This window comes from Cryptomeria japonica, chromosome 2 (assembly GCF_030272615.1).
Source record: "Cryptomeria japonica chromosome 2, Sugi_1.0, whole genome shotgun sequence".
NCBI lineage: Eukaryota > Viridiplantae > Streptophyta > Pinopsida > Cupressales > Cupressaceae > Cryptomeria > Cryptomeria japonica.
In genome coordinates, this window is record NC_081406.1 from 441,379,035 (window position 1) to 441,399,276 (window position 20,242).

General features: G+C 37.1%; 1 protein-coding gene across 1 annotated transcript in view; it reads right to left on the reverse strand.

Annotated features, from left to right (window-relative positions):
• Nucleotides 1–20,242, reverse strand: part of LOC131031614 (DNA repair protein rhp54) — a 127,904-nt gene that overhangs the window by 64,864 nt on the left and 42,798 nt on the right. The window contains exons 6-7 of the mRNA XM_057962777.2: nucleotides 15,929–15,974; nucleotides 15,696–15,766 (exon numbers count right to left, since the gene is read on the reverse strand). Coding sequence (XP_057818760.1) covers nucleotides 15,696–15,766; nucleotides 15,929–15,974 — 117 coding nt within the window. The remainder of the gene's footprint in view (nucleotides 1–15,695; nucleotides 15,767–15,928; nucleotides 15,975–20,242) is intronic.

Here is a 20,242-nt window from a genome sequence, read left to right on the forward strand (position 1 = left end):
CCACATGACCCGACTATTTCAGGAGAGCTAAATCCCTGTAATAAAGTTCCACATCTTTCCTGTCAAATCTGGAAATCAGCCTCTCTGTGAACTTTGTGTATGAATGAATGAGAGCCTGATTCTGCGTGACCAATCCATGGTGCCACCAGTCATATGCGACACCCTCCAAATGTAGGACAGCAATCTGAATGGCCTCGTTTTCAGCCATTGGTTTCAAGGAGAGGTATATATCTAGCTTGTGAACCCACGCTCATGCACTAGTGGAACCGCTGCCATCAAAAGTGGATAAAATCAACTTATCTGTAGCCTTCTTCAGATCATTATTCCACTGTTGTCTGGGTCCCCTATCATTCTATCCCCTCATGGAATCACGGAGCTGCATACAATATTGATGCAACGGGAATGCATCTCTAACATGTGCTGGTAGACATGCCCACTCATCACTGGGAGCCATAACTGTGTCCTAGAAGGTGATTCCATTCTGAGGCTCAGCCAACGGTGGTACATCTCTAGGAGTGAACCGTGGGAGCATAGGCCTATCCGCTGTCCTAGTATGGGTCTTGTCCCTCCGTGGTGAGATGGATGCATTACTTAGGGAAGATGGAATTCTACTACTGCCCCTACTTCCTATAGCTGATACTGTCCTGCTACAGCTCTTGTGCCTTCCCCTATTATTTCCCAAATCCATACTGTCGTGTGTCCTGTAACCTGTTGATTGCTTCAACAATTTTTGGCTATGCTTCAGCCAAGCTCCTCATAATCTCATCAGGATTGAGTGGAATCTGTCTCTCTCCTGTCTGGGTGGGCTCCTCTGTCCTTCAAGTATATCACCCATATTAGTCTCAAAGGGTGGTTCTGTGACAAAATTTAAATCCACTCTAGGTCTCCTGTGTGTGTAATATCTATAGGTACCAAATCTGCCCCGCTGCATAGAATTACTCTGATGACCCCCAAGCTGGCAGGATCATCGCTCTAATACCACTGAAGGATCCCTGACTAGAATTCTTATCCAAACTACTGATTGTTTACAAATGCAAATTCTTTGACAAGCGAAAAGTGTTTTTCGAAGTTTATTGTATTTTCAATTTTTTTGTAGCTTTTTGGATTTTTGACAATACATGGAAAATAATAAATGCAATACAATAAATATAGAACTGATAATAGTTTCCAGACTTCTGATTATTAATTGCAGCAAGTACAAATAAATAACAAAGAGGATTCTTGATAGAATTAAGTAGTTCAAGGCCTACTGGGAGTCCAACGCTGGGGTTTGAGGGTGGAGTTTGAGCTTGGTATGAGGCAGTGACTGAACCAAGCACCTCCAGCTGCTACTAATGGCTGCAAATGACTTTATTTAACTCTACGGTAATCACCAAAAACTAATATTGAAGAATTATTCAGACCCAATTGGAATTCCAAATTCTTGCCAGGCAAGATCCCCAAATTATGTCTTTTCCTCAATGATTTGATGATGCTGTCCAAATCTGATATTTCTTAAACACCAAACCAACTGGGATCACTTATTTATACCCCAACAATGAATTCACACACAAATGGAGGAGTCAAAACCCCTCAGTTTATTTAATGGAAGGTAGAGGCTTCATTAGGTGGTACGGCCAGCTACCTGGAGAGGTATGGTTGCCATAAATGCAATTATTCTGCTGTAATAACCCCTTAAGTGGATCAGATCTGTTATTAATGCCAATATACAGTCACAAGCAATAAACTCCTGAATTATGACCCTGAATGGCCAACTATGAGTCTCCAAATGATGCCGCCCAGCTAGAGATGTATGGGTTCCCGTCCAAACACCAGCAAATTGGAGATTGCCACCCCCAATCTAATCTCAGACCTCTGCAAACCATGCAGACCTAGTGAAGATGGATAAATTCACAAAATAAAATAAAACATAATGAATCTCCAAACATCTCCCAACACCTATATTCATCCTCAACCCTAATTCGACCTCTTTTGGTATCTTTCAAAGATTCCTTTACAATCTCCATTCCTCTAATAAGTTTGATCAGCCATGAGGGTTGTTAAGTCATTAAAGTGGGGCCACTTTTGGTTAATAAACAACTTTGGAAAATGTGCCATGGTGAAAACATAAAGTTGTTTAATAACTTCTTATTTACTTTTTCTAATTTTCGAATAAAGTAACTTTTATAACTTTAAATTATAAAGTTATTTTATTAACTTACCAAAGTCATAAAAATGACTAAGTATAGAACTTCCTTTGGTAAGCAACTCATCTCCAGCAACTAAATTCACCCGTGGAGATGAATGACATGCGAATCTCCATCCCGGTAGATCACTCAGGAAGTGGGGACATTACATTGGTCCACTTTAGTACTTTTCATGTGCATGAGTTCTTGCTAGTTGGATGAGCTTATTGGGAGTTCCTATTCGTATCAGAGATTTGTGGCTTAACTATCTGATATTGCTAGCCGCTTGGATCTTTTTTGGCCTGGCTGAATTATTGTTGCTAGTTACTAGGCAACATCATTTCTTGAGTATGAGTTCCCTCCTTGAGGCGTTAGTATTCTTTCTCATTGGCATGACTTCTCTGCCCTGGACGGGACCATATATTTGCAGGCTATAATTGGTTATCTGAGTTCCTATGAAGGCTACTGTGTTCTTAAATGCTGCAAATTCATGATCCGGCTGTCTTAAATTGACATACTGAAATAGGCAATAAAAAGGTTAGAAATTGCTATTTCTTGCTCTGTAACTTGTTCTGTACATTCATAAAAAGGAACGAAAGATACAGCTTCAGTTTGGTCACATGTACCAGTACTATTTCCTAGATGACAGTCAAAAGCATATATACACAATAAATATCAGGACAGCAACATATAATTGCCTATTTGCATCTGAAATCTTTAATTAGCATGCAATCAAACTATGTGACTATATGATCAGATTATCACAATTTTCATAAACTGAGTTGCAATAGCTATTGAAAGATTTTGCTGTTCATATATGTGTGGGTTTCTTTGATTGTTGTCTAAAGACAGTGGTAATTCCAGTGGTCAAGCTTGTCATAGGTCAGATAATTACTATCATTTCTATAAATCTGAAAGCTACCTTGTTTTCTGTTAAAGTATATTGTTCTATTGCTGTTAATCTATGTTCCCTTGAGTTGAGCTAGAACAATCAATCCCTATCAATACAAACAATTAAGCAATTGGTAAAAGACCTCTAGATAATAGAAAATTGGCAAAATCTAGTAGGGATTCCACAGAACCACAGTTCCTTCCAGCCTGTTGGGGAGAATATAGAGTTTCTGATTTTCAGTTTGAATCATGGCAACAAAAAATATAAAACGATTTGTGAAATCACTCTATGTACTAGGTAGCCAGCTCAGTAAACAATTTCAATCGAGGGATGGTGTCTTGAACATGCTTAAAAAAGTGGAAAAGTATTGGATCCCTGTTAAGTAGTCACCTTGTGAAGCGATACAGATAGGTCTAACTCCAAAAGTGATCTCCCTGAATCAGCACAAGTGATTGAGGCATTCAAATGAGGAGATTAAGTTGATGGTTACTGTTGTGCCCTGCACACACACCCTGTCCTCATCAGGGACCCCCTTCGCCCTTTTTGCTGTAGTCAGATTTTGAATCAGAATTCTGCATCACGGTCTCGGTCAGGGAGTGAGTGAGCCTAAGATGTGCCTACCTAGGAAGGATGAGTGAAGTTTGATGATAGGAAGCGGTAGTATGGAACATAGAAGCATTAATCGTTTGGGGGAATTAATCAGCAAAACAAAAGTATAAGAATTTTTGAAAAAATGGGGAAAAAATCGGATTTCTAAAAATACATAAAAAATTGCAGAAAAACAATCAAAATCTTTTTTATTTTATGTTTAAGAGCATTTCTATAGCATATAATAATTTCAAGTTAATATTTAAACTCGGTGAAATAAATATAAAAAATAAATACATTATTTTCAATATAACAAGACTAATAAATTTTCAAACACATAACTAAAAAATTAAACTCCATAATTGATTTAATATTATTATTATTTATTTCCAAAATTACAATTCTGCATATAAATAATTACAAAATATTAAATAAATTATGCAGTATTATTTTATTACGTAATTTACTTAGAAAAAAATATACAATCTAGAATTTATTTAATATTTATTATTATTTATTTATAGAATCTCAATTCTGTAAATAAATAATGATAAATATTAATAAAATTCTGCAATATTTATTTTAAAAATGTATAGAGTATAGACTCTAGAATTTATTTAATATCTATTATTATTATTTATTCACGGAATTTCAAATCTGTAAATAAATAATAATAAATATTTAATAAATTCTATAAAACAAAACTAAATAAAATTTAGTTCAGAATTTATTTAATATTTATTATTATTAATTATTTATGAATTTCATTTCTTAAATAATTAATGATAATATATATTAATACAGAATTTATTTAACAAAAAATGAATTTTTGATAAACAAAAATAAAATTATGTTTTTATTTTAAATGCATCTTGATGCACCAAATTTGATTAAAAAAATTAATAATTTTTTTTGGATAAAGTTTCTGCTTATAAAATCTAAAATAAATTTTGTAAACACAAAACTTTTAATAAAAAATAAATTGCTTAAGCTTCCAAAAAAATACTTGGCTGCAAATGCCTCTGCAACAGCTGCGTTCCTTCTCAGCTCAGCGGAATCCCAACTCCATTGTCGATGTCTCAGTCTCAGCTATTTATGACTAAGCTAACTCTGCTACCTCAGCCATCGACCTCTTAGCTCAACTATTTGTCGACGAATTTTTGCTTAAACAATAGCGTCGGTGATGGTTCCCTACACTTGGGTGGCATTTCAGTGAGGTTTCACGCCTGTTTTATGTTTTATGTGTTTCTAGGGTTTTTGCGCAGTTTTTTGTTTGCGATTGAATGCCGATTAAACCCTAGATTTTTTCACTTTTTAATCATGCAAAAAATCGTTGAAAATAGCATTGACTGATTTTTTGAGGAATTAATTGGGAAGCTCCGCAATTGCCGATTAATCGCGATCTTTTGCAAATGTTTGCTTCTTTCGTATGGAATATGAACAAGAATGGCAAATTTCGTCATAGGAGTGTTTCAAGTGGAGCTTAGCAACATGGATCAGATGTATTAGAAACTTGGACAAAGCCAACCCCCCTCCCCCTTGGTTGCCCAATAATCACCTAAGTATGGTATGCCTCTTCAAAAACTTGGTATTTACACTAAAAGTAGGAATATATCTTTTTCCTTGAATTGTTCTTAATACCAAACTTTACACCGAAGTTCTTAAAGGGTTTGAAGGAAGTTAAGTTTTTTTGGCAAAAGAGCACAAACTCGATGGTCGCATCTCAAAGCGAAATAAGCACTTAATTATAACGGAACATCCTAAAACTCAGTACTGACACTTAAAAGTGAAACAAGTCATTATTCCAAAATACTTTCCTAGTACTGAACTTTGTGTCGAGTTTGTTAAAAGATCTAAGCATTGAAGTTTAGGCATATTGCCAAAAGTATTCTCCTCGCAGAAATTGACACCAAAATTCCTAGCTTGGCTTAAAGGGGTTAAACTTTAAATAAAGTTTTAATGACAAATTGCAAAAGTTCAGTCTTAGCACTTGAAGTCGGAATAAGGCATTATTCTTTAAAACGTTCCTATCACTGATGTTCACAGTGAAATACTTCTTGGGGCTTCAATGTGGAAAGTCTTCTGCAATGTTTTAATCGCAGAAGTTCCAAACTCCGTTTTAGCACCAAAAAGAGGAATAAGAATTGTTCCTAAAGCATTTCCCAAAACCAAGCTTTACCCCAAACTTCTTCAAAGGCTTCAAAAATAGTTGTATCAAGCAAACTCGGCATTAGCAAATAAAGTTGGAATACACTTTGTCCTAAAAGTCCTCCAACCACCGAACTTGAGCTATAAAGGTGATCTTAAAAATTGAAGCAACTTGAAGAGGGCAATGCCATATCGTAGAGAGAAAGGAGAGCATCATGCAAGTCGTTGAAGCGAATCCCTGAAGAAAGATCACACAGGCTGAATCGCGTTGAACAAAACACCGTGCATTGTTGAGAAAAAAGAATCGTAAGGAGCCATTGCAAGTAAAAGCACCACGCAAAAAACATATTGCAAGGAGTCGCTGAAAGGCATTGCATAGAAAGTGAAAATCGCTTGGAGACAAAACCAATTCATCATTGAAAGAAATATTGCACCAATAAGTAGGGAAAATGCATGAGGAAAATAAGAGGAATCATCACGCAAAAAATCACACCTTCAAAGGAATCACGCCTAAGGCAGCAAGTCACGACCTCAAAGGAAGCATATCGCACCCAAGGAAGACATAAAATACGATATTGCTTGCATCCCAAAGGGTCACTATGCCAAGTTGGTCTTTTCTTGTTGCCTTCTTGTTATTGTAGAATGTTGTTAGGGTTTATGTGTGATGCTAATAGAAAAATCATTTTTTTCAAACCTTAGAAAGAATATGTGCGGTCAAGTTCCCTCCAAAGCCTATTTCAAAACGTTATTCAAAATTCAAAACCCTAGGCTATACGTGGTTATTTTTCCTCTGAATAGCTTATTTTGAAAATTGCATAAGCTAAAATTAAACCAGGGGATCACAGTGCCATCTCAAACTCGGTATTTGCATTAAGGGCAGAATTAGGGCTTAATCCTAAAAGTCTTCCTGATGTCGAGATTAACATCAAAATTTTCCCCTAGAACAAAAACCAGAGTTACTGTCTAAAATTCGGTAGCTACACCTTAAAACAGATTGAGCCTTATTCCCAAAAAGTTTTTTGGCACCGAGTTTTGCCCCATTATTTTGCAAATTTGATATTTGAGCCGAAAACATGAGTTTGCCTGAATCTTGAAAATGATCCTAATCCCAAATTTGACACTGAGGATTGTTGCTTGTTAGGAATTGCTAATCAGATATTTAAATTTACTTCTTTGCATCTGATCATGCTTGAAATTGAAAATCTTCTATCATTGCAATAACGTTTATGTACATACCATTTTTAGCAAGCTGAGCCCTTATTTAATCTTGTCAAGATCAAACATAATTTACATTCATGTGTGCAAGGTAGATGCCTCCTAAAGTAGCCAGCTCATCCAAGGCACTTGAGTCAGCGAGTACATCCAAGACATCCAAAACAAAAGATCACCGCAAATTGGACAAGATGAAGTATGAATATTAGGGAGTATTGCGAGAGTCCAAAATCCAAATCAAATGGGAAAATGTACGAGACACAGATTTTGGACATATAGACATTCAGTAGTTTAAAGAGAAACTGTACAACCAAAATCTGACATGGAGAGCTCAAATGATGATCCAAAGTGGTATAGCACATGTTGTTGGTTTCCCGCGGGCCATCTAGAACTATGAGTTAATCGTAGAGTGCAGTAAGCACTATAAAACCTAATCAAGGGTGGTCTTTGTTAACATGATGATCATAGACGATTTCACACCCCAAGCTATCACAGAAGCCTTTGGCATTCCAATCCATAAGGACATGATGGTTGTGCACATGGAGGAGGCCCAAGCACTGTTCAATCAAAACCAAGGCAAGTGCAAAAGTAATTTGAATGGCAATTTGTATAGAGAAAGGAGACCTCACCATACCAAGATACCCAAGAAAATCTATAGAATTGAATTTAATGAGGAATTTGGGGACATGGTCACTCTCCTCAACCGAGTCATGGGATTACCACAATTGAACATGTTCAAGTGGAAAGTTTATTACACAGAAGAAGCCTTTGGAGGCTAACTCATGATAGGTTGAGCCCAAATCATAAGTGACAACATTCACAAGTAGTTGTTGCACTTACTAGAGAGGAAGGCATTCGCCATGTCATCCTATGTGGTATACATGTTTGCTCGACAGTCTAGGTACATTGGGCTAATCCACCTAGGCGAGATTGGAAATGGAGAAAGACAAATCAAGGTGTAGGAGTGTTACCCCCAACTCCACATTCACAACATCGACCAAAGGGAGAGAAACAACGCAACTTATGTAGTAGGCCAGTATGAGAGGGTAAATGATGCCTTCACCAAGCGCATTGTATGAATAATGCAGGAGGGATTGCCGCAGATGTTGTCCAAGCAGATAATCGCATTGGCTAAACAATACGAGGCTTGGTTCATACAATTCTCTAGGTTCTCTTATTTGAGAATTTTTGGATTTGAGGGCTACCCATGTAGGTTGCTCAAGTACCCAACAAATAAATTGATCCTTCTAGAGGTGACTATACAAGTGAGCGTTGCAACGAAAGTGCTAATAGACAAAAAGGTCACAAGAGTATCATATCCAATGGCAATTGAGGATAGAGATGTCTATGCACAAACTTCTGCCCAAGCAGATAAATCAATAGATGATCTGGCATCATATGATCTGCAGGAGAACACGAGTAGGAAAAGCTATGATCCTACTGGATTAGGACAAAAAGCCCATGGGAGGCATTTCAAGTGCAAGGCCGCTATAGAAGACTATTGTGCCTACATACTGATGACTTCAAGGTCCTGAGAATAGAGTGTTCTCGACTGAGTCTAAACTAGATAAGAATATATGAGTTTGCTCAGGTGCCTGAATAGATAGATGATAATGAGGATTGCCTGCAGCATCCTATGTATGATTTTGTCAAGGATTGGCCACTAGCTTTATTGATTGGTCACAAGATCCAATCACTAGGTTGGAGGTGATAATGAGGGGACTGAAAAGATACACTGACGCCTAGATACACCAGCAAACCGAAGGATTAATGTGTGAGGGTGTAAAGCTCGCATACAACTTGATGCGAGGTTTTGAATCACATTCCTCCGAGAGTGATGAGGAAGCACAGGCTATAGCTCAAGAGGATGAAGAAAATAGAGATAGTGAAGAAGAGCCTCCGGAGAAGAAGAAAAAGGTCGTGAAAGAACAACAGGCAGCTAAGAAGTCCAGGAGGAAGAACTCATCACCTGAGGATCCTTTTTGTAAGAAGATGAAGATAAGGAGACCTTCAACTACTACCATCTCCCAAAAAGATTCCCTTGCTATAGAAAATGCAATTGATGTGGAGCACATGCCTACTCCTATGTAGAAAACGGACACAGTCCTCATAGAGGCATCCAATCCGAAAGAACCAAATCCTATGCGATTTCTAAAGAGTAGGGAAAAGGGGTAATGGTCACCACTGGTTAATCAGCGCCTCCCACATGGTTGCAAACCTGAATCGTAGAGATAGCATCAACAAGAACATCATCTCTAAGTCTTGATGGGTTATTCACAAGAGTAGGACAGCCCAAGACTAAGGAAAGGAAGAAGCCCAAAATCTACTCGTGGATAACTAGAGATGCAAAGCAAAATCGAGTTGTGCATGTTGTTTCACCTTTAGATAAATCAGCTGAAGAGGTCACCCCCACAAATTACAAAATCTTATCTTTCGATATGGGGAAGGCAATAAGGGAACAAGAGGTTCAGGAGTTCCGAGACTCTTCCGATGCAATACTCAGAAGGTTTAAAAAAAGAAACGGAGAAGGAAATGTACAAGGCACAGGCTGAACAGGCTGAGAGATACATCGATCACTTGCTCAAGCCATTGTAGCAGGAAGAAAAAATCTTATGTCCCTCTCGCAACACTTGCACAAAGAATGACAATTGAATTTGAAGAGATGAGAACCCTACCAAGATAAAAAATACATGGTTCGAAAAGTTAACTGCAAAAGGGAACAATGTGCTCAAAGAGTTGATGGTACTGCAACAAGGAATGAACCAAGATCTCCAATCTATAGAGTGTCTTGTTGATGTGTTTTTTATGACACCTTCAATCACAGAATAAAATACTGAAGTATCTTAGCCTCTCTTGAACAAAATCTTCTCTTATGCTAAACTTCGCAATCATACGAGGTGACTCCAAGGTTCTGATAGTCAGGTCTTGACTTTAAACATGGATAGACTTAGTGATTATGATGTGAAATTGCTAGAATCACAAGGTCGACTTATGTTGAACCTAAATGTTTAAATGTTGTTGGAACATAGGAATTTACCTTAAAATAAAAAGGCAAAAGAGATAGGGTTTAGGGAGTTTAATCTAGTTACTAGAATGTAAGAGACTATGATGATTTAGTGAAATTCAACCACACTTTGTTTTTCCATGCAAGGAACAACTAGGCAAAGCTGGTGTGATCTTCTACAAAGAGAAAAATGATGTTCAAATTACTACCAACAACATGTTGATGTTATTGTAGCAGTAGGAGATATAACTTTCTTACATATGCGATTCTTTTTATTTACTAAATTGCTTGTTCATATCTCTACGTATAATTTTTGTTGGTTGTTTGCATTCATTTTTTAATGGAAAATTAATGGTTGACTACCGAGTTAACTTCGCACCCTTTACCTTTGACCCTTCCGATAAGAGTCATGTCCATTTGTCATGTTGCTTAGTCGAATATATAGTTTCCTTGATCGAGAGTTTTGGTCTATAGTCGTCGAAGGACATTCTGCATATAACCGTGTAATACCCGATAGAGAGTTGTTGTGTATATGTATGTGATGTCCACGAAATTACAGCTATGCATATTCTGCATCATCTTCAAGAGTTATTTGTTGTTATCTCTGTGAACAATCTGTTGTATGTATTTGTGTGAAGCCTGAGATATATATACTGTATGGTTCATAGAGAGTAATCGTTGTGTGCATACATGTGATGTGTGTGAATTATATTCTCTTCTTATTCAACCAGTAAACATAAATAATCAAATTTATTTATTGAAGGAAATTAGCGTCTAAGGAAGTAATCGATATTTTCAAAATATTGATATATATTGTTTTAGATTAATTCAAATCAAGAAAATTAATCATGTACTTCTGACCATATAATTCTGATCCAAAATTTAACATGGTATCAGAGTGAGTTTAAGAAAAGATTTGATCAGACTTGTTTTAAGCAGTCAAGTAAACCTTTCTCTAGGGTAGATCTTGAAGGCATAGTATTGCACATCTAAGGTTGTAAATTATTTTAGACCTAAGGGTAGATCTTTGGAGGAGAATTTGTGCGGAAAAAGATCGTGAACGGTGTCAAGGTAGAAGATAGGCTTGATGGAGCCTCAAACTTCAACTCTTGGAAACCTAGGGTACTCATTGCATTAGAGGAGAATGATCTTGTTGATTTTGTGGAACGTGATATGCCTGAGCCTTCCGATGATACTGAGAAAATCCAGTGGAAGAAGAATGGCACAAAAGCTAGGAAGATCTTGATAGACTCTGTGATGAATCACCTAGTATCGATCATCTCCAAGTTGAAGTCAGCTAAAGAAATGTTTGATACTCTAAAAGGCATGTATGAGATCAACAACACTAGCAGAGCCCTTGCTTTGAGACAACTTCACCATGTAAAAATGGATAAAGAAGATTCAGTCATCTCATTCTTTATGAAGATTGCTGATTTGAGAGATTAGTTGAGCGCTATTGGGGACATAATTGCAGAGAGAGATCTTGTTATGTTGGCAATAAATGGTCTTCCCCAATCTTGGGAGCCCTTCATCCAAAGCATCAGTGGGAGATCTAAGTTGCTCAAGTTTGATCATTTTTGAGCTGATTGTATTCAAGAAGAGTCCAGGTTGGCAACAAGAGGAATTGAGTGAAACCATCAAATGTAGAAAATCAAGTTCTTGCTAAACATACTTCTAGAGAAAGAGGCAAAAGAAGAAAAAAGAATAGAGATAGAGAATCAGATTCTACCCCAGATCCGAAGAAGAAGAAGGATTTCTCTCACATTCAATGTTTCAAGTGTGACAAGTATGGTCACTTTGCTCGAGATTGTAAATTAAGACCTACACAACTTGCTTCTACTACAAAAATTGCCATGGGGACATCTCAAAAGGAGCCAAGCTCTGAAGTTGATTTAGAAGGTTTCTTATTCTAAAGTCAAACCAATTTCTTTGAAGAGGAGGAATTTGTTGATACATGATAGCCTCGGTAAGATAAATGATTGAATGAGAGACTATGATAGACTATGATAAGACTTCAATTATCTTATATATACACTATGATAAGACTTCAATCATCGATAGACTATGATAAGGTTTCTCATCCAATCATCTATCTCATCGATAGACTATGATAAGACTTCAGTTATCTTATATATACACATGAGATTATGATCATGATTCAGTTATTATATATTTATCATCGCTTGTATGCATGATATACGATCTAGATGTGATTGTATCCTTCGATTCATATATATAACCTTGCATATAAATCCCGATTAACAATCGGGTTCTTAACTAATGTCTATATACCGATTAACATCGGTTACTAATCATAATGCACAGGATACCGATTGGTATCGGGTTTATTGTTAATGCTAACACACCGATTGGTATCGAGTTTAATGTTAAATGCTTACACACCGATTGGTATCGGGTTTAATGTTAAATGCATACACACCGATTATTGGTTTAATTCGATTATGGTTTGAAGAGGCACGATCAAGTAATATCTTGATCGGTCATGTCTAATAGACATGACCGGTCAAGGTATTGCTTGATCTCCTATGTTTGCATATATATATCGATCGGTGAAATGTAGGAAGGACATCGAAATTTATAAATGCTCTTTCTCCATCTGCAACATACCATATAAATCAGATTTATTATATTGCAAATTAACATATACTTGAAAGGAAGAATAACTTGAATATAACTTGCACCTTGAATTGAAAATTGAATAACATTTACAGAATTAACATTTAGAGGGAGTCTGACAAACCAACAGAGGCAACTTTGGACAAGAAGGTCAGGAGGTTGATACTAGTACTTGAAGCCCTTGCTAAGAGGGAGGCTTAGCATCAGTGATTTGATTTATTGAAAGAAACTAGCGTCTAAGGAAGTAATCGATATCTTCAAGAAATTGATATATACTATTTCATATTAATTCAAATCAAAAAAATTAATCATGCACTTCTGACCATATAATTCTGATCCAAAATTTAACACGACATAGACACCATAAATGTAATGCATATCAATGCGTGAGTATCAATTGAAGTTGAGCTCATGTAGAGAGTTCAGTTGACCACTCAAGGTACTTCACAATCAGCAAAATACTAGTAGTATGAACATACAAATTCCACCACTAATCATCCACAATAGCTTTCATTCATCTAATCAACATAAAAATAAATAAGTGGAGACCACGCAAATGTTGAATCAACACATGAATTTCGCCATATCTTCAATGAAAATAATATGCTTCTTGCAACAAAGTTTGGGCAACAATCTACTTTCTTCCTCCTCTACTCTAGCTACTTGCTAACTACTGACTATTCTATTATTCCACTATTCTCTATTAACCTTTACAAATGAGAGGTTCGAACCTTATATAGAGGTCTTATTACATTCCAATGGCTCAGATCAATATTTAAATCAATGGCCACGATTACAAGACAAAACCCTAATTAGGGTTTGTTACAACAAATTCCATTCAAGCCAGTGAAATATTATAATATGATGGACACATGTCCCTTTTGATTTCTAACAAATGAGAAAATAGGTTGGGTATGTGAAACAATATTTGTTGTAATGTCATGTGTCACATGTGTGATTGTCCTCCTTGAGATGAGTTAGGATCAATGCATCTGGACGTGCTAGCTTGGAAGAGCTTGAGTGGTGGGATGATGCCCAAGATGCCACCTCAATCATGATCCATAGATTTGATACATCATCATGAAGGAGTGTGGATACCTTGGGAAATATATCTTGATGCTCAACATCTCCAAGCTCGGTATCATGATGATGGAGACATATCCCCAAATTGCATCATCTTGATCAAGCATCTAACTTTTCTTAACTCATCTGAAACTTGATCACACTTGTACAATTTTGCCACCTTGCGATGCACCTTCATGGTGATTATGTTCAATCTTGACTTCGTGATGCTTAGGCCTTAATCTTCCCGTACATGGCCTCTCGAAGCATGATGATATTTGATGTAGACTATGTGATGCCTTTGGTTGATCTTCCTTTGTTCATGTTAAACATGAATGCCTTGCATTAATCCCCACTTAGACTTCAATTCTTGGCCTTGATGTATGACATCCCCTTGTTGTATTGTTCCCAACACTTGCTTTGTGAATCCTCATCTCATTGCTAAAGCTTAAATCTCTTGAATCTTAATGCAATGGTTACCATCCTTCAATGCTTGATTTTCATCGTCTTGCTTGCATTTGTTGTGAAGTATTTTTATATTGCAACGTTCCTCAATGCATATCTTGATGTAGAGTCCTTCATTGCTCTGTCCTAAACATCTTGATGTTGCTTGATTCACCTTGAACGTTTTGAATAATTGAGGTTGTGACTTATAGCTCTAACCTTGATGTAGAGAAATGCTGCCACAAACTTTGCCTTGTAAACTTTGCCCCTATTATTGATAAGTTCACCTCCTCACACCATGCATCCAGCTGCTGGCTTTAGCCTAGAAAGCAAAAGAATCCTTGAATGAAATACTTAAGGAATAAACAATAATAACACTAATACCTCACACTTTACACTCCTCACTAACCCCTCCCAATCTGAGATTTGCACTCCTAATTCTGGAAATGACTTTTGGTTGCATGAAACTTGTTTGTAATCAGTCCTAAGGTCTGCTCACAAATTCGCAGGTCTGATTTTTGTTGTTTCAATTCTGAGATTAAGCTTTAGGTCCCATCTCTCAGTGCCTTAAGGCCCAATTCAATTGCTTGAGGTCTGATTTTAATGCTTTATGACCTGAATGCTGAGTTAGAAGATCTGAATCATGCTTCAAGGTCAGAATTCTAAACCTTTATCCCCTGATTAATATCCAACATCCCTGATGTCTGAGTTTTTCATGCACTTGAACCATGATCTAGGTCCGATTTTAAGAGCAGTCCCTTCTCCATCTCCTCCCTTGGGCGGAACTTAACCTCTTCTGTGAACAGCGAGATTGCAGCATGCTCATGCATAAAGCTGAGTGCATTTGATAGTTGTGGATGCACAGAGTAGAACCTGAGAAGATTTCATGGCGTGTCATACACAACTTTGTGCATAGAATCAAGTACTTAAAACAAATTAACCAGCTTCTCCCTTGATTTTTGACCTAAAATTCACACTTAAGGACTGAAAATTACCTTGCTTAGGTCTGCAAATGACACTCTGCAGATCTGATTTTACATCTTCCAGCTCTAACTTTACCTTTTTCATGTATGACTTCACTTTTCATGACCGATTTCACTTTGATCTGGTCTGAGAATCAGGGTTTCAGTCTGATTTTTAGTTCTGTTCTGCCCAACTCGTAGGTCTAACCTCTGTCTTTTTTCAGAATGATTTGAACCAAAGTCCGAAGTGATTTGCTTAGATCAGATCTCTGCTCTGCAAAATTTCGCCTTGGAATTAGATTGTTTGATACTTTAAAAGAATGTTCTGTTTCTGTTTTATGGGTCATTTGTATCTTTCACAGTCCTTTAAGGGTTTGTTATTTTCATTTGTAGCTTATTAAAAGATTAAGTGCTTTTGTTTACATAAACCACTTTTTATTTTTGGAAAATTCAAAATTGTAAGCATATTTTACATTTTTGGTAAAGAAGTAATGCCTGAAAACTAATCCAGCTTAAATAGTTTGAATTTTGAATTCCCTTCATTTAAATAACAAACTCTGAATATTTGAGTAAAATAGTACCTTCCAGTTGTCAAAAGTCTGTATATGATAACAGGTTTGTGCTGCCCCTCCCTCCATACTCGAGCCATGGCCTTAAAATATCAATCATTTTTATCAAAACGTTTATAAGGAATTTACAGTTTTATAATGGAATGGAAAGATTTACAGTCTTGTAATGCAATAGAAATAATCTGTGCTCTATTGCAAATTAAAATGATTAAGGGAAATAAACCTTCACATTGCTCATTACCTACCTGAGCATCAATGGCTGGATTCCAATCAGGGTCAAAAAGAACCAATCTGAAAATGTCCTTGTATATTAGCATACTGTGAAACGAGAATTAGAGAGCATGCAAAAATACAGTTTTTCACTATTATGAATATAAGGACAAGGTACTACAAGGATTAAAGAAGAGAAAAGACCATCTCTACTCATTATGTGGCATTACCTTGACAATAGTTATTAAAAATGAAGTAGTAAATATATGAATGCTAGGGTTGTTGGTATATCCTTTCTTGGAAACCTAAGTGAAGGGTGTTAGCTGAGCAACTTCAATTGTTAACTATGTACATGAGTGTTTGTGTGTGTGTGGAACAGGGTGAGCGCAAAGGTCAAGAAGTGAAATAATATGATGTCATACTGGGATCATTTCAAGTTAATAAATCTGACAAAAATGAAGTGATCAAACTGAGAAGCGAAAAACTTTGAGATCATCATTAATAGATGGGAGTCATTATCTAAAAATAATTACTAAAACAGTAAAATTGGAGCTTGTCTTATTTAAACCTAAGTTGCCAGTCCTGGTTCGGGCTCGGGTACGGGTTCGGGTTCATAGGTTCAGCCAAAAAAAAAATTCGAATTTTTCGTTCGTTTTAGGTTCATTAGTACAAAAATATATTAAAATGAAAAATATATACATAAATGCAGCAGTAGTTATGTTAAAAATACTGCACTATGCTAATAGTCAAATAACATAGCAAAATAGTAAATACACCACCACATTAATGTTTTAGTTCAAAAAAAATAATGTCAAGCTACAACAATCAGCCATCGCCATCAAATATCATCATCATCCTCCATATGCTGTGGTAAATTAGAACCACAAACAGTGCCACTAGGAGTGGCACTGGCACTGGCACTAGCACTAGCATTGGCAGCAGTACTAGCATAGTCATTGTCATGATCACTAGGTAGCTCATGGTTATCATCAACTCCAAGTGCAGCAAGGCATGCAATTGAATCATCCGACTTGGCATGCTCTAGAACAATATCCCATTGCTTTGTCTCCCCCTCTTTGTAGGCATTTGCTTTGTGTATAATGAACTACAAGTTTGAATGTACGAAGAGTCCAAAGAAACGGGACTTGGACTCGGACTCGGGACTCGGCGTCAGACTCGGCTCCTGTAGTATCCCTTGGCTAATCTGACCCTGTTTTGCTTATTTGAACACCAAGGAATATTGTCAAACACTTGGCATACAATGTTTGAAGCCGCTGTAGTGAATTCTTTATTTGTCTTCTTTGGGTTTGTAGGTTGCAAATGAAGTTATAGAAAGCTTCTAACAATGCAAAGTTGTTATAGAAATGATATACTAGCTGTTTTAGACCTTTCCACACATATGTAATGACTGAAATTAACTAGTACAGCTAGTTGGCATTAAGACAAACACTTGTCATGCATCCCAATGTATACCTACAACCATTAGGCATTTAAGCAAACAATTGGCATGAAAGCTAAGTGGCTGATCAATGTTGAATGTTACCATGAATGTGGAATATGCAAATTATATCTCCATTAAACATATGCAACCTCCAAGTATTTCATGATATAATAATAATAGAAAATGATGCAATGAAGTAATGATTTTCTAATACAATGACCATAGATAGAAAACCTGGTATTTCAATGGCTGCCTTGATATATTGGTTTGATTCTCCTCATATGCAAATCCCTTGTCAAATATATATAGCTGTTCAACCTTTCTAAATCCCCTTCTATAGAACTCAAACTACTGTAGCGCACTGTTCACGGCACTGTAGCAGCAAGAACAAACTTGCAATCTGCTCTTAAAACCTTGAATAATTTGTTGATAATCTCTCCCAACAAGAATGATATAACTCCATGTGCCAAAGAAGGATGATTCACAACCAATTATAAATGTTCTCCAACAATAAACTTCAAACCCTTGTAGAAAACTTCACCAATTTGCACAAATGAAAGAACTGAAGTATTCTTTCCCACAACTGCAATAATTCAGGTGTTATTTTACACCTTCAAAATTGCTATCAATAGGAAGTTTTCGTTTCCTATGATCAAAGAAGAAAATTGCGAAAGCCCTAGGCTCCACAATAAAAATCAATCAAAATACTATTCATCAACTGGCCCGAGAATGAACTCCTGCCTTTCCTTTTATTCTTTCCTTAAGAGAGCTCAAACACCTTCCTGGCCAATGTGGGATAAAAGATTTATTCCCACATTAAATTATTCACTTAACGCACTTTATTATATTAAAGTGACTTTATTATTATAAAGTTACTTTAGAACTTTATAATAATATTAAAATATTAAATAAATCACTTAAGTCACTTAAACTTTAATATCTCTTGATGTTCTTGTCTGATTGCTAAGCCGTCTGAGCTAGGAGTCGACTCTCCCTGTTCTCCATGTGATTGGATGCCTGTCTAAAAATAGAAACCCTGAATAGTGACTTACTATAAATAGTAAGTATGTGGAACTGAGTCTAGAAATAGCTGCAAAGGCCCAATCAAGGTTGATACTGCCAATAAGCTCTGCTCAAGTGTCTTTCTATTAATAGGAACCCTGACTCTCCCAAAATAGTAACTTACTATAAATAGTAAGTGTGCCAATCTGAGTCAAAAAACCTGTGCAAAGGCCAAAACCTGAATCCAACTGAAGAGTAATGTCTCTAATCACCAAGTAACTGCCACACGAGGCCCTCTATCAATAATTGTTAGCCTACGAGGGTCAAATGATAGGCTAATTCTTACAAACTCTGATGCTCGCAAAATGGGGACATTACAGCTCCAGACTCGACTAGACTCGAGAAAGTGAAAAACTCAAGAAATTTAGAGATTTTTAAAGATTTAAAACTTGTTTCAAGCACCCTTTATTGAATAAACCTTAAAGACACAATAACATCATCAAACTCGGCTCATTTGATTACATACACAAGTATACATCAATCACATAAGCATAAACGCAAATTGTAGCTGAAGGAAATAACAAACATAGATATATAAATATTGTCAAATGTATACAATATTACAAAACTCATGGAATAAAAAATCCATGTCATCATATGATCATCATCAAATGTTTCATACAAATACCAAAGGTAAATACAACTACAAGCCTATGGCTCAGAGGAGCCTGCACCCTCCGGCCCCGGCCCCCTGCGAAGGTGTCTAAGGTAGGTCCTGGATGATTCGACAACCATAGCCGCTCCCCGTGACACCATGCCATGCTCACCAACATTAGGAACATCCGTGTCACTATCTGCCTCTGAATCTCTTGTCTGTGCTCGTGCTCTCCGCTCCTCCTCTGCCATGGCTACAGTCTCAGCCTCTATATCTACCTGGTCGATCCAATCAGTGTCAGACTCAGAGGTTAAATTTTCCCTACTTCTATCGACGCAGTTTCCCCCCATATTTTTCGATAGGGGTTTGGGGGCAGTGCCCCCAAGGTGGGGTCAAGGGGCATCACCCCTTGCGCGCTCCCTGTCGCGATACAGGGCAGGGTCGAGGGGCAGCGCCCTGCGAGGCCAAAAAAACTTATTATTTAATAAAGCCGTCGGGTGTTATTTTTCTATTGGCTGGCATGTTGTAACCCTAATTTTTCTCATTCTCAGGCGGAGGTTGTAGTGAACAAAGACGATACCATTCATTTTAAAAGAACTTTTTAAAATAATTCTTTTTGTCATTTTACTAACGCAGCCAGTAGCCGAGTTTGCGGCTCAGGACTCGCCGAGTTTGGCGAGTTTGAGCCAAACTTGCCAACTCGGCGAGTCTGGTGATTTTGCTCGCCAGACTCGGACGAGTCCGAGTCCGAGTCCGAGTCCCAGAGACTCGGCGAGCATGACTTGGACTCGGACTCGCCGAGATTAGGCGATTCATGGCGATTTTCGTTTCTATGACGAAGACCATGTCCTCCGTCTTTTTGGAGTGTAGTCTATTGTGCTTTATTGAGTGGATGAAGGAGTATGTGCTCCAATTCCTCTCGGATGAACATGAACTAGCAACCTATCAAGATTTTGAAATTAGAGATTTAAAAAGTTTAAATAAAATTAAAATTTAAAATATAAGCAAGATAGAAGATTTTGTTATAACTTAGAACTTACTTGCAATAAAACTTTGATGGCAAGAGGTTGTAGGTGTTGGTATGCTTCTCCATGGAAGTACCACCAACTATGAGCAGGAACCTTATTCTTGTCCCAAAGAGCTTCAAGGCCACAACCATTTGAGCTTGAAAAACTCATGAATTCAGCCCTCACCTTGGGCCTCAAGTCTTGGGGAAAGAGTCTACAAATGGCTGCCTTGTACCTTTGAGCA